The sequence below is a fragment of the Cucumis melo genome, chromosome 11 (assembly GCF_025177605.1).
Source record: "Cucumis melo cultivar AY chromosome 11, USDA_Cmelo_AY_1.0, whole genome shotgun sequence".
In the NCBI taxonomy this organism is placed as follows: domain Eukaryota; kingdom Viridiplantae; phylum Streptophyta; class Magnoliopsida; order Cucurbitales; family Cucurbitaceae; genus Cucumis; species Cucumis melo.
In genome coordinates, this window is record NC_066867.1 from 20857945 (window position 1) to 20872786 (window position 14842).

The following is a 14842-nucleotide window of genomic DNA, read 5'->3' on the forward strand; positions in this document are numbered from 1 at the left end:
AATAGAAATGACTGGACGACAATGTTACCAACCAGAAATGGAAGCAGATAATGCCATGAAGAAGTAAATAAATCTACCATATGCATCAACTTTGTATTCAACAACATAACCTATAAACATAACAAATATGTAAATATATGATTGAAAAATAACTACATATATGAATATGCATATTGCCAATATACCTAAGTTGTTGAGTTCCAATATGTAAGCAAATTTAGGTACCATCTTGTAGGAGTCCTCCGGAGATCCTCGAATCTCATCCAACACAGCCTCAAGTGCACTTTATGCTTTTTGGTAAGATATGCTTAAACCATGTTCAACACGAATGTAATGAACAATGTCTTTGGGAGTTGACAATTCAGAGTGAGTTAAAGTTATTTTTTTCTTAATTGGGTCCTTGGTAAAAGTAAATGTGGTCTATCTATGATTTGTTAATGGAACATCTACTAAACATGTATTTTCAGGATCAAATCTAGGAAGAACCCATAATGTCCTATCCCCATGAATACAACAAGAAGCACACAATGATCATTTGCAATTTTCAATTATGCATTGCAAAATCATAACTTCTTTGTTTGATTTTATAGTAATATATTGAAAATTGTCTCTAAGAGCAATGACTTGTACGCACTATTTAAACAAATATTTGGTTGAAAACATGTTGTGGATTTCCAGTGCAAAGTTGAAACATATCTTAAACATATCTATGTTTTTTTTTTTTTAAAAAAGATCTCCATCATCATGGATTTGAGTTTTAAAAGAACTTGACGACAATGAACCCAAACAAATCGATAAAGGACCAAAAGAATGAACAATAAGGACAATATTTCGCTCAACATTCGATGATATTATATGGTAAACTCATTTAACATTGTTATCATTTGTTATAGCCAAATCCTTCTTAACACATTTTATAAGACCTAGGCAAAGGTATATATCAATGTTGTTCATGTCAATAATACTGCCTAACTTGGATCTAAGACTAATGTACAATACTTTATAGCACATATGTTCATTAACTCTAATTTTAGATATACTAAAACTAACGTAATTGTTCGATTCATTGAAAAGGTGATCGAAGTAGACTACAATTTTTTCCATCATGTCAAAACATATTAGAAATATATGTCATTAAAAATTTATGCTGTAATTAAGTAGGAGTATATATATACTAAATCACAGAAAAAACATATGATCTTATACGGTTAATGGATGTCCATATATATGTATTATGGTAAATAAGAAGAGGTATTTATCTAAAAGAAGAACATAACACATTGATCATATTCGTCAATTAATTTATGTTAATTTATGTATATTATTGTAAATATGAAGGGGTATATATTTAAACAATAACAGAACACAAATGACTAATGTATCTCAATTTATATGCATTACAGTATATACGAAGGGGTATATATAAACAAATTCACATAAGAGACAATTGATATTTCTTGGGGACTATATGCAAAAATATATGCATTGTTATATATATGAAGTGGTATACGTCTAAAACAAATATTCGAGAATATAACATTAAATGTTCTAGGAATTCTACGATTTAATGGAGTACAGAAAAATACAATGAATTGAGGAAGACAACTAATCGGATGTATGATACGAACGAAAGGACGAAAAAAAATGAGATTATGTGAATAACGTAATCGAAATTAGTGATGGACGATTTGTAAAGCGTTTAAGAATGAAGCTGGATGGAATTGGTGAAAAATTTCCGATGGATGATGTATTGGAATTTTTTTACTTTTGGATAAGTTGCAGACGACAGATGTAACGAAGAAGATAGAATGTTGAAATTGCAGGCGGCGGATGACGGAAATGAGTAATTAAGCGACTGATGAATAATTAACGAATAGAATTTTGAAAAATATTTCCATATCCAAAAATATATTATTTGATAATAATTTAAAATTAATTATACAAGGTAAGGTTTTTTTATAAAGGTTTGTTTCTGTGGGCCCATAAGCTCTACTGTGGGCTTGGTTGACGGCTCCTGATTGAAGGGCAAGTGACATAGGTGACATTTTTAGCGTTGATATATATAAAAGATTGTACTGATATCTAAATTTTGACATAAGTAGGTCTTTTACGTTGTGTTATATCTACATGCTTTATATCTGATATATTTGAAATTGTCGTTAATTATAAATAATTGAAAATAAAAAATTTGAACGCGGTGAAGTGATGATAATCCAAAAAGTACTTTCATAAATTGATTTGTTGTTCGTGCGTCCCCTTCGTACCAATTAGGAACCGTCATCCACTGTATTGCAAATTCTCAAGTACGAGGACCATGTGATGTAATTCACTTAGATCGAAACGTAGCTCAAACCTCCTCTCGCCGTCGGAGGAAGCTGCTGCTGGCGGCCCTTCCCTTTCCGGAGCTCATCGCCGGCGGTGGTAATGTCCATTTCGTCTTCATCTTTTTCATTGCCAATCTGACTTACTGGATTTAATACCTACAGAATACTTGATACTACAGCTACCGCTGAGGAAAGAGATAGGACTTGGATTTGAAAGACCCGTCAATGGTGGCCATCTCACCTGGTTTCATCCACGTTCCTTTGCTTCTCCATTACGTTTCGACTTCCATTATTTAATTTCAACCCTAATTTCACTGTTCTACTCCATCTGAGCATTGGTCTTCTCACCTTGCCTTTTGCGATTCCCATTCTCTTCCTCAGTTTCTCCCTCCTAAAATGGCAGATCCTCAGTCCCAGACAGATTTCTCATTCTTTCAAACATTTCTATGTAGTGCTTTCGCCGCTTGCATTGCCGAGGTAATTTACAATTTGCTTAACTGTATGAATCAACCTCTTTGGTTTGTTCTATATTGATTTACTCCAGAAGTTATTTGAATTACGCTGATCTGATTCTTGGGGCTGCTATTTGGTCGTTTTGTTGTTATTGTATTTGAGTTTGTTGTTTGTAATCGTGCAGCTATGTACTATACCTTTAGATGTTGCAAAAGTAAGGCTTCAGCTGCAGAAGAGAGCCGCTGCTGCAGATGGGGCAGGGCAATCGAAATATAGAGGGTTATTGGGAACTATTACCACTATTGCTAGGGAAGAAGGTTTACCAGCCCTTTGGAAGGGAGTTATTGCAGGATTACATCGTCAGTGTATTTATGGCGGCCTAAGGATTGGGCTATATGATCCTGTGAGTGCAGGATTTTTGCAAATTGATGGATATAATTGACTATTCTCTGCTCTTTATATGGTGTACTAACTATGATTATATACTAGACAGGTTAAACTATATTTGGTCGGCAATAATTTTGTTGGAGATATACCTCTTCATCAGAAGATACTTGCTGCTTTGTTTACTGGTAGGTAGATCTTTCATCATAAACCTGTTTCATTGTGAAAGAGTAGTTTGTAAGAGGATGTTTGCTGGCCACATTGGCATGAGTTTTTAATCTAATGTAATCCAAAACCCATTTTTGGATTTTGCGTTTTGAGCCCGATTTATAATACAAGGCTCATTCCGTGCTGAAAGTTTTAAATCCAAAACTCTTTCCCACCGTTTTCACTTTTCGTTTTCACGTTTCACGATCTCATCTTCATTTTGTCTTCAATTATTTTCGCTTTTGAAGACTCCTCTAATTCGTAGTGATTCTGATTACATTCCCGCTCTCCAAACAACCCTTGCCATTTTCATTGTTGTTTGTCCATCTGTTGGAATAAGAATGAATATTTGATGAGTAGAATTGTTGGATAATTAGTATATATTAGTTAATATTTGTGTAGTTGAGAATTTAGATTAATTAGTGTTCAGTTAGTTATTTTTATATTTCATCGTACAACTATAAATAGTCACTTTAGAATTGTGATTGGAAGCTTTTGAAATCTCGTTGGAATATAGAACAATTGGTTATTGGAGAGTTTTCTCTCTTCTAAGGGATGGAGTTCCCTTGTTCGATCATGGATTTGGCCTCTAATGTAGTCAACACTTGCATCAATTTTTCTGGTCAAATCTTCTGAGGATTATGTGATTCCTTATTTTGGCAGGTGCCTTAGCAATTTCTGTGGCAAATCCAACTGATCTCGTCAAGGTTCGCCTTCAAGCTGAAGGAAAGTTGCCAGCTGGGGTACCTAGACGTTATTCAGGCACTTTAGATGCATATTTTACCATTATAAGACAGGTTATTCATCTTTTTGTAATGTGTCTAATATTCTAAAGTTAGGTAGTTTACTGAAATATTATTAAATGCAGGAAGGATTGATAGCTTTGTGGACGGGCATTGGTCCAAACATAGCAAGGAATGCTATTATTAATGCCGCAGAACTAGCAAGTTATGACCAAGTGAAGCAGGTATGCATATATTCTCTTGAATTTGTGTTATGGTTTTATAAGTAATTGCAGTTACAGTTGGGTTATTTGAATCCTAGTAATATATTACTTTATACTCACGCAGATGATTTTGAAAATTCCAGGATTCCTGGACAATGTTCTTACTCACCTCCTAGCTGGTCTAGGTGCAGGTTTCTTTGCGGTTTGCATTGGTTCCCCAGTTGACGTGGTAGGCATTATGTCTTCATTTTGGTGCCTAATGTTAGTCCTACAGTTATCTATTTAAATGATTGCATGGTTCGCTGCAGAGTCTAGTCGATTTGAATCACAATTGTTTCTAATGATGCTACAGTCATAATGACCTCTCATCAAGCCGTATTGATTTTTTCTTTTCTTTTTTTTTTTTTTTTTTTTTTTTTTTTTTTTTTTTATTATTATAAAACAACTTTCATCGAGATTAAAAATGAAAGGTACAAGGGCAAAGAAGCCCCCATGAAAATGACCCTCAATTTATGAGAGGTGTTCAATTAAGCAAAATGTGACCAATTACGTGGTTACTGTAACCACTTCAAAATTGAAGCCTAAAGTGAAACATGAAATTTAACCAAGAACCAGTACTTTCACGCTCTCTTTCTCTAAAATTTATGTTGCTCCTCTAGCCCCAAATATCCCACAAAATCGAACACTCAGCTAACCACAAAAATGGCCTTTTTCTTTGAAAGGCAGATTGAGAAGATATTGATTCAGCTCTTGTATAATCTAAGAAGCATGGACACAAAATGGACAAGGAAAAGATGCGTTTATTTAAACATAAAATTTAAAAATTATATATCTATTTTTAAACAAAAACAAATTTTAATCACTGAGTTTATGCTTTATATGTAAAAAAATTAGTTTGATGCATTTTGCTATGTAATTTTATTCTTTTTGTCATATCTGTGTTTAGTATACGTAACAAGCATTTGACACATGTTTAAGTCTACCAAATGTTTGTTCTATTTTGACTTTTTACAACTAGTGTCTAACACATCTATTACACTAACAAGTTTCAGGGTGTGGAGTGCTTGACACATATCGGATACGGACACCCTATTTAAACTGAAGTGTCTATGCTTCTTATCGTATAACACTGCTACTGCTGCTTTTTTTAAATATATGTGTATATATATTTTAAAGCATCCTTTCTTTCTTTCGTTTTTTTACTGAATGTTATGATGGAATTGGAATCTTTTGTGGTACTACTATAAGCCAGCCACATACCATGGAGACATGAAAAAATTGAATGGCATAAAGTTCACTGCCTAAAGCTCAAATGTTTGCCTAGGCTTTGAAATGATCCTTCTTTCTAATGCCTAGCATCTTGTGAAGTAACCAAGCAAATGATGAGTCATAACCATTGTCTTTCTTAGTCAATATATGTTCCTTTTTTCCTGGATTCTGCTGCATTCATATCTTTCAACTTTTAGGATTAGTTATGTGATGAGTATATTAAGCTATTTAATTAGTTGGCAATTTAAACTATCTTTAATCACACTATTTCTACTAGCCTCTGTATTCTCTCTTTTCATCTTGCTATTTATGCATTCAGATGAAAGTGGTTGTTTCTATTAAAAAAAACTTGCTATTTGTGCAATTTAAGTTTTAGAATTACCCCCAGAATTTGTTGATGCAGGAACTTGTGAATGGATGCTAGTAGATGTTAATGAAGTTTATAGATTGTTATTGTAATTAACTATTTAAGTAGTCTGTCAACCTTGGCTTTGACGCTATGGTTTTTACTTTCCAGGTCAAATCAAGAATGATGGGAGATTCAACCTACAAAAATACCTTTGATTGTTTCGTTAAAACCTTAAAGAATGAGGTATGCCTATATCTTTGTGTGTCCATGGTGCTTGTTCTAGTTTCATACTATTTAGATTTCAAAATGACTATACAGGGCATTTGAGATAATGAGTGGGTTATTATATTCTCAGGTTATTAAGAGTTATAATAGTTTGTGTAACCATCATAAGTTGACATAGTGGTAAAAAGGAGACATAATCTCGATAACTAACTAAAAGGTTGTGAGTTCAATCCATGGTAAATCAATTTCCTATAAGTTAACACCCAAATATTGTAGGGTCGGGTCGTTGTCCCGTAAGATTATCCAAGGTGCACGTAAGCTGACCCGAACACCCACAGATATAGATTATTTTAGTTTGGGAAGGAAATAGTAAATAATGCAGTAGTAAATTGAGAGTTTTAAAATAGTGTTAACTGTAGCTAAACGAGGAGTTTTAAATAGTATTTACTGTACTTAGAGGAGGTTATTATAGTCTTGCACAATTATTGCCTGAATGGCCCTAAGTAACTTCCGGACTGTAAACAACACTAAGCTGAATCTTAAAATTCTGAGGAACCATGCCAGACTGCATATAATTAACTTTTGTTCCAGATAAAATTCAAATGGCTTTTGAAATCATATAGCACATAGGTGAAATAAATGACAAAGTAAGCCAACTATGAAGTCATGGCCACAATATTATCTTTTTAAATTTTGCTGGGAATTCTACAGGGGCCTTTTGCCTTCTATAAAGGATTTCTTCCAAATTTTGGTCGGCTTGGATCTTGGAATGTGGTCATGTTTCTGACTCTTGAGCAAGTAAGATTTTCAAATTATTAGTTGTTCTTATTACTGCTTACCAAAAAAAAAACTTCTTTGGAATGCAAAAAAAAAAAAAAAAAAAAAAAAAAAAAAAAAAAAAAAAACAAAAGAATCTATAGCTTTCTGTAGAATTTATGAAGGAAATCGGCGAAGCATTAAACATATCCTAGACCAAGCATCATACATTTAAATGATTCCATTGACTGGAATTTCCATTTTTTAGATGATAAGAGTATGCTTGCCTTTTTAGCTTCCCAATATGCTAAAAGCCCTTATTTTTGGACAAAAGCAGCTGGAGTTTGGTAGGACATTGGGTTTCAAACTTTTGACAAATTCTTAAAAACATGTGCTAGTCCTACAACACACACACACATATATATATATATATTTGGATTCTTGCACTTTTATATTTTAGTTTTGGTTATGGTCTTTATAATTACTTCTAAAATGTTCATTTCGGTCCATATATTCTTGAAAAGTGATGTTTTTCATTTGTTAGTATGGTCACTTTTTTAACTACAACGGTCAGAATGAACTTGCCAAAAGCACAAGAATCAAAATGAACTAAAATCAGAAGTAAAAGATAAAAAAGAATATTTTTAAAGTATTAAACATCAAAATGAACCAAATAGAAAAGGACTAAGACTAAAGTAGATTCAAACCTTTTTGCTTTCAATTTGTAAACAATTTTCCCTCAGCTTTTTTGTTGACTACTATACTCAATGTGGCACTCATGAGTCATGAATGACAGACAATCTGAGCTATAACATTGTCAGTTCTTTTTATGTATTTGTTTGATCAATGGCAGGCAAGGAAGCTTTTTGGCCTATGAAACCTTTTGCTGGAAAACTGCTTCTTTGGGGGCGCACCATGGACTTTTTTTCTCCTTCAATGATGGCCCCCACGTTTTTCTCCGATTCAATCCAATGTATAATAATAATAATAATAATAATATGCTTATTTTTCTAATCATTCAATAGAGTTTAAACCAAACTCCAGAATTCTTTATATTTAAATTTCTCTATGCTTTTAGGAATTATTTTTGTATCAAGGATGCTTTTAGCAATATACCATCAACTATCTTCTCTCACACTCCCAGTAGTATGCTATTTTGTAAGTTGATGGTTTGATCTTTCATCTTTCATTTTTGTAGGTGATGAGTTATTACAATTTTATTAGGGAAGAGTGCTTGTCTCGTGTATTTTCTCAAATAGTACACCCATAATCTTTAGCATAATCATACAGTTCTATAAACATGAATGACCAAGCAAAGTCATTCTTTTAAATTACTACATTACAAATAAGAAAAGAGGGATTAAGACTTACAACTCAATGAAAAAGGTGGAGCAATGGTGATTGCTTAGTATGATGATCATTGTTCTACCCTTCAAGTTAATTATTATCCTTGTTTTTTTTTTTTTTTTTTTTTTTTCTTTTAGCCAAACTATGATGCAAACAAATGAAGATGTAAGTTCTGGGTAAGCAGTACAGTAATGCCACGAAAATACCTCAACTCTTGGAAACTAAGAAAACTCTGGCTTTGATGACAGAACCATTACCCAATTTGAACCCAGGACTAACTGGAAATCCCACAATCAGAGAAGTCGATGCCCGTCCACACGAGAATTTCACCACGCTTTCCATATACTGCGCATGGAATTCCGCTCCTCTACTAGCCTCGAATTGACTCGGAGCTGGGTCGAGTGAGAAAGCCAGTAAATGAAGTAGCCAGACTGCCTTGGCCAGCCCCAAGAACTCAGCATAGAACTGGCTCCTCGGGTGGTTACCAGCCAAGATTTGTCTACGTTGCTCCGAGTCTCCAAACAAGGATTCCTCCATTTTGGGATGAACAATGGAAAGATACTTCTTGGAGCAGAATTTTCCAAAATGGCAAGTTGGTAAGATTCCAAGAAGCTCAGCAGGGTCCATGGCCTTCATGTCACGATATTGGGTGAAACAGTCTCGCCGAAACTGCTCGGGATTGAGCAGTGAGGAGAGGCTACCGTCCATGTAGAAGGTCTCGTGATCGAAACCATGGAAAATTTTGCGGGAAATGTAGGATTCAAGGGCAAATTTGGCGTGGTGAGTAGTAGCAACAGTATCAAGGTAGGTGTTGTCACTCTCAGCAATGGCGGACTCTATGGAACGGACTGCAGCTGCAATGTCCCAATGAGCAGAACGCATAAGGGAAAGCAAGAGCGATGTGAAGGCTTTTGAAGCTTCTTTGACTTGGCTCATTGTGGCCTCGAACAGCTCAGGAACTGGGGATGCCGCCACTGCCAAAAATTGGTCTCAAAGATTCAATTTCAATCGACCAAAAAGGGTAAAAGTTTCCCTTCAACTCCATTAACTATGAATAGGGTTCGTCCCTAAGTTCTTTACTATTGAATTGTTGTACCAGTATAGCAAAATCAAGTAATTCACTTCAAAATCTTAAACCTAACACCATTTAATGCACATTAAATCATTCTGATTATGCAACGCGGGGTATTATAGATCATAGAATCTAAACAGAGAGATTCATAATGTTTACGATTATGATTAGAGACATGAAGAATTGGAACGGTTATCTTATCTCATACCTTGACCAAAACTGCAGCTGACCTTCCTCTTTGATTGAGATCTTCCTTTCTTGCCGCCATAGCTGCTGCCTTTAGCAAGCGTCATAGAATTCTTAAGCTTCTCCTTAAGATTCTCAACCTCTACATCTCGGGCTTTCACCTCCTTCTTCAGTTCCTCCATGGCTGCCTCATAGGGAGCAACAACTTCCTTCAGCATTCCAACTACGCCATTCCTCCTCCGTCCCCGTCCAGAGCCATGAACAATCAAACTCCGGCGAAACCTCTCTCTTAAAACCCCTAACCTCCGCAACTCCGCAACAACTGCCACATCGGCTACCCTCATCCTCTCCGGGTCCCAAGGGCAATGCGCGTCTTGTAAGTTCACATACGCCTTTTTCATAGCCGAAACAACCTCGAAGACTTCGTTCATCAGAATCTCCATATCCACCAGTTTCTCCACTCCGACTAACTCTCCCTTGGGAACTTGGCGTGCCCTAATCCCTTCTCTAGTCCACTCCTCCTCAGCTTCCTCCGGGGCCACCACCTCGTCAACATCCTCCTCAAGGTCGTCGGAATCATAACCTAGCTCGTGAGCACTGCGATTCTTGGAGGCGATCTCGGCGGAATCTTGACGGACGGCGGCAAGTGGATGAAGGAGACAAGAAGCAGTTACTCGTTGAATGAGATCGGAGAAGTTGGAGACCTTATTCGCCATTTCCCCTTTCTTCTTCTCCTTGAAAGTGGAGCCTCTGGAAGAGAGAATGAAGAAGAAATGAGGTTGAAGAGAGTGAAGTTTGTAAAGGAAGTGATGAGTGAAAATGAAAAATGGAAAATAAAAAATAAAAATTCTGACAATATATATATAAATAAAGAGACCACCACAAGCAGAGGCAGAAGGCAGAAGGCAGAAGGCAGAAGGCAGAAGCAGAAGGGCCTTCCTACTTTCTACTTTCTACTTTCAAGTGTTACACCTTCCTTTTCTTTAACAATCACATATTTTCTAAATTCATTAAACATTTTTAATTTCTGCTTTTTATTATACTTTATCTTTTGTTTAATTCACTCCTTAATATTATAATTTTCATCAATAAATCCACAATCAACTTTTTCATTATATTGTTTTTTCTTTTAAACAAAAAAATTTATGGTCAATCTTAATCTTACCCAAAATTTTAAATGTCTATTTTTCCTTTTTTTCTTTCATTTTTAATTTCAAATTTTTATTTTATGGTTTTGGTTTTAAAAAAATAAATTATTTTTTGACTGTTTGTAGGATTTTTTTTCAAAAATAAAAAAATTGACAAACTGTTTACAACAAAATTAAGTTTATTTTTAGCATTTAAGATAACCATATGATGAAGAAACATCTGACTAATCAGGTGTGTAGAGTTAACATTAGCAAGTGATTATTTCGAAACATAGATGTCACATGAGAGGATTTTTTTAACCCTTTTTATTCTTTAGGTTAGAATCAAAATTTAGAGAGTAGTCTTATGTATGTAAGTTTACTTGGCATTGTTTGCTTATGTTCTACATTCAAACTTGCATATGGAGTATACTTCCAAATTTATAAACAAAAGTTACAATCGGATTGATAAGTAGAGAGTGATCGGTCCAACGCTATGGTTATGGTAATGGTTGAGTTTGACCATAAAAAATAAAAGTAACCGTAGTAGTAATAGTAAATTTGACAAAATTAATAGTTTTAGATAAAATGTGATAAAATACAATCTAATTACATTTACAACTACGATCTATTTGCAATTGATTTATTAATAAAATTTTATTACAATTATACCGAATTTCATTACGAATCTGTAAATATGACCTTAGTGTTTCTTTTTTCTTTTGGCAAACACTAACTATATATGTAGTTTTCTTTTCATTTTTTTGGTCTCTTGTTTATTTTTAGGATTATTTTCATATTTAAACAAAATGAATCAAAATATTGATAAACTTAATAAAATATCGCAGTCTATCTAAAGACTATTATACATGTCTATCTAAGAAAAACTATAGATAATAGTTTATCATGGTCTATTACAAATAGTGTGATATTTTATTATATTTGCAATTATTTTTAGTAGTTTTATCATTTAAAATACTTTTCATCTTTATGATCTATTTTATAAATCATTAAGATACTGATAAAATAATAATATTATTTGAGTGGTATTGACCTCGAATAGAATTAAATAAATATAGTTATAAATTATTAACAAGTTAAGATAATAATTAGCATAGCAAGTTTAGCTTAACGATAATGAACAAGGATGGAAGGTTCAAATCTCCAACCTTGATTGTTGTTTTTAAATGAAAGAAAAGAAAATTCATTAAAAAAATGTTTTGAGTAAAGCATTTAAATTGATTCAATTACGTAGGTCAAATTTTAAATGGAAAAAAAAATTGATTTGGAGTTTTAATTCCTTTATTTTCAACCTTAATTTTTTTAAGCAAAACTTTATAGATTTAAATTGATTTATTTGTGTGTTAGTTACCCTTTCATTTCGACGTGAAGGTGCGATTCCTTTTTATTTGGTTACTTTTCATTTGGACATGAAGATGAAGAATTTTAATGTCAAATCTTTTTAATCAAATTATATACACTTTATTTGATAACCAATTCATGTTGAGATATCTCACTTGTGACAAAGTCTAATGCGAATATTTGTTAAACTCAAATATTTCTAAAGTAAACTCGGTTCAATCTCCATAAAACATGCGTTTATAATTAAGATCTACGATTTGATAGTTAAATTACAAATATGGTCCTTTAAGATTTTGATATTCTTAGAATTAGTCCTTTTAGTTTGATACAACTTCACAAAAGACTCTGTCATTGGATAAAATTTATTTAGCTCAAAGACCACTTATGACTCTAAACTTTTATAAAAATAACAATATAGTCCTTTAACTTTGATCCTATAATAATCTGGTCTATGTACTCTCAATTTTGTAACAATTTAGTCTTTGAATTTTGTTATGTAACAATTTAGTTCTTGCACTTTAAAATTTGTAACGATTTAGTCTCTCATGTCGTGTTAAAGATTTAATGAAACACAAAGTTCGCATCATAAAATACTAAAAACGGACATCTAATTTTGATTAATCTTTTTATTCTAGGGAATAAATTAATACAAATATCAGAATACAAAAACAAAATTGTTACATACTAAACTTTAAATACTAAATTGGTACAAAATTAAGAGTATAAAAGCTAAATCTCCATAAATGAATGTCATAAGAATGAAATTCTATTTTCAAAAAAGTTTAGAAACCAGAAGTATTTTTTTTTTTATCTATTATTTATATCAAATCATAGAGACTAAATTCTAGTTTTAAACGTTATAAATAATTTTATTTTTTTTTTAAATTTAAAATATAAATTTTACAATTTAATCGTAGTTTGAATCTTCCACCTAAAAAAAAGCAAATTAATCACAAATAAGATTTATTTATTTAGGTTATAAAAAGAGAAGTAAAAAGAAAAGAATTTAAATGAGATGAATGGGAGGGAAAAAAAAGGAAGAAGGAAAACCCAAAGGTAAGTGAAGTTCGTACCTGCAGCAAGAATAATCAGATCGTAGAGAAAATCTGGATCGTTTCTCCAATGGATCTCTCTGAAAAGGAACCGAGAAAGGCGATTGCAATTGTTCATCTTCAAACTCACTGTTCTTCCTCACTACTCCATTCTTCCTCTTCTTTTTCCTGCAATTAATTCACATTAGTATAATCGCCGCCATTATAATCGCCTTCAGAACCTAATTCATTCAGTTTGATTGGAAGGAAAGAGAGACGATGATATTTAAAGTGAAGAGAATCGTCCTTACCTGGAGTTATCAAGGCGATGAGAACAGAGAAGGAGATTAGGGAACATAATTGGGAATATAATTAGGAAGAGAGAGTATGAAGAAGCGATGATGAAGAGAGGAATTGGGAAGTGGGGGGGAGTGGAATTAGAAATTGAATTGTGAAGGAGAAGAAGAAGAAGAAGATGAGATATATAGAGAGAGAAATCTACTTTTTATATTATATAATTACTTCCCCATCCAGTACTCTAATTCGTTCGTGTAACTTAAAACATAAAAAGTAATATTACTTCCACCTCATCTCCTACCCTACCATTGTTGGATTACGGGGCTTTCTTCTTTTTACCAATTCATTCTTACTATTCTCTCTAAGTTTACATTTTAAACTACTTTTTGTTCAATAATAAATAATAAGCATAGTACCAAAAAGGAAAATAGAGGATGGTGGCCATTCTTATTTTTTTTAATAGTTCATAATAGAGGATTACATAAATATTTAACAAAAAGGAAACTATTTTGAAAAAACAGAAAAGGGCTTTATTCAATAATGAATTTTTATTTGAGGAAAGATGACGAACATTAAAATAATTAAAATTAAATGATTAATGCTAAGTTTAATCCCATAACTTTTTAGGTAATTAGTATATCAATTTGCATACCAAAAGTTTACGAAACCATCTCATCTACATACCAGCTTTTGCTTTAATGTTTAACAAAAGTTTCAAAACTTTTAAAAGTTATTTCATAGATTAGATATGTTATTAAATTTTTTAATATTGTATTTCACACTTCCTTTGCCAATCCAACACCCTTTAAACTTCTTCCTAAATTTATTAAATACATACAAAAATTAAAAGTTTAGAAACTTAATAATTAAAAATTTATCTCTTTGGAAGAAAATTGTAATTGATATTACTTAATCTAAAAGTTATATAATAATGCATTCAATATTATTTATATGTAATTATAAATATAGTTTCAATTTTTAAAATTGTGTTTAAAAGATATCTATCCATCTTTTAATTTGTTTCCAATGAATTTTTGAAAAATAGGAATCAACTTTCAAAATTGTATCTAATATAATAAATATTAGACATATTTAAATTTTTATGTTTTTTGGGACATAAAGTTTACTTCTGTGCATCCCTTAAAATCTCAATTTTATAACTAATAAATATATATATTCATTATTTTCTTTTAGAAATTTCTTACGCAAGTTTATGTGTGGTATAAAATTTAACTTTTTTAAAATTATTTTGATCTATCGAAACTTAAGAATCTATTAAGTATATAATTAATGATTAAGACATGTGTGAAATATATAATAGCTAGCGAGATGTTTTAGCTAGTGTATGAAATTTTGGACATGCTACATACCGAGAGTAAGATTTATATCAAAGAGTAAACTAATATATATTTCGAGTTTTCTTTTCCTTTGTTTTTGTTGAGAATAATAAGAGAAAAATTATATATAATGAAAAAGAAAAAAAATATAAGATAAGATATAGGTGTGC

The 14842-nt window shown here is 32.4% G+C and overlaps 2 protein-coding genes across 12 annotated transcripts; one reads left to right on the forward strand and one right to left on the reverse strand.

The window, feature by feature from the left end:
* The first annotated feature begins 2110 nt into the window (after positions 1-2110).
* On the forward strand, positions 2111-8048 carry LOC103502044 (mitochondrial uncoupling protein 2). 8 transcript variants are annotated; one of them, XM_051079494.1, is made up of 11 exons: positions 2186-2421; positions 2487-2568; positions 2728-2801; positions 2962-3180; positions 3271-3349; positions 4032-4165; positions 4237-4335; positions 4439-4543; positions 6101-6175; positions 6869-6955; positions 7767-8048. In XM_051079494.1, the coding sequence occupies exons 2-11, from the start codon at positions 2550-2552 to the stop codon at positions 7788-7790; spliced, it is 915 nt and encodes a 304-aa protein (XP_050935451.1). In that variant the 5' UTR covers positions 2186-2421; positions 2487-2549; the 3' UTR covers positions 7791-8048. The 8 variants fall into 8 exon arrangements, 5 of the variants coding, with proteins under 5 accessions (XP_008464066.2, XP_050935451.1, XP_050935449.1 ...); XM_051079492.1 differs by having other exon boundaries at positions 2504-2568; XM_051079495.1 differs by having other exon boundaries at positions 2187-2421; positions 2504-2568; positions 2706-2801.
* LOC103502046 (protein GRAVITROPIC IN THE LIGHT 1) lies at positions 3361-13501 on the reverse strand. 4 transcript variants are annotated; one of them, XM_008465846.3, is made up of 5 exons: positions 13350-13501; positions 13081-13227; positions 9541-10268; positions 8467-9234; positions 3361-3695 (listed from the first exon to the last, which is right to left on the reverse strand). In XM_008465846.3, exons 1-4 carry the CDS (start codon positions 13394-13396, stop codon positions 8468-8470), a joined length of 1689 nt encoding a protein of 562 aa, XP_008464068.1. In that variant the 5' UTR covers positions 13397-13501; the 3' UTR covers positions 3361-3695; position 8467. The 4 variants fall into 4 exon arrangements, with proteins under 4 accessions (XP_008464068.1, XP_050935446.1, XP_050935448.1 ...); XM_051079489.1 differs by lacking the exons at positions 3361-3695; positions 13081-13227; positions 13350-13501 and adding an exon at positions 10396-10512 and having other exon boundaries at positions 8364-9234; XM_051079491.1 differs by lacking the exons at positions 3361-3695; positions 13081-13227; positions 13350-13501 and adding an exon at positions 10399-10468 and having other exon boundaries at positions 8364-9234.
* Between the last annotated feature and the right edge of the window lie 1341 nt (positions 13502-14842).

What these genes read in the sequence shown, in the direction of transcription:
- LOC103502046 (XM_008465846.3), bottom strand. Translation starts at nt 13,396, where the DNA reads ATGTTCCCTAATCTCCTTCTCTGTTCTCATCGCCTTGATAACTCCAG. An exon ending in CATCGCCTTGATAACTCCAG is followed by an intron (nt 13,228 to 13,349) that starts GTAAGGACGATT and finishes AATTAATTGCAG; the next exon opens with GAAAAAGAAGAGGAAGAATG. An exon ending in TCTGATTATTCTTGCTGCAG is followed by an intron (nt 10,269 to 13,080) that starts GTACGAACTTCA and finishes TCTCTCTTCCAG; the next exon opens with AGGCTCCACTTTCAAGGAGA.
- LOC103502044 (XM_051079493.1), top strand. An exon ending in TCGCCGCTTGCATTGCCGAG is followed by an intron (nt 2,802 to 2,961) that starts GTAATTTACAAT and finishes GTAATCGTGCAG; the next exon opens with CTATGTACTATACCTTTAGA. An exon ending in TGTTTCTGACTCTTGAGCAA is followed by an intron (nt 6,956 to 7,766) that starts GTAAGATTTTCA and finishes GATCAATGGCAG; the next exon opens with GCAAGGAAGCTTTTTGGCCT.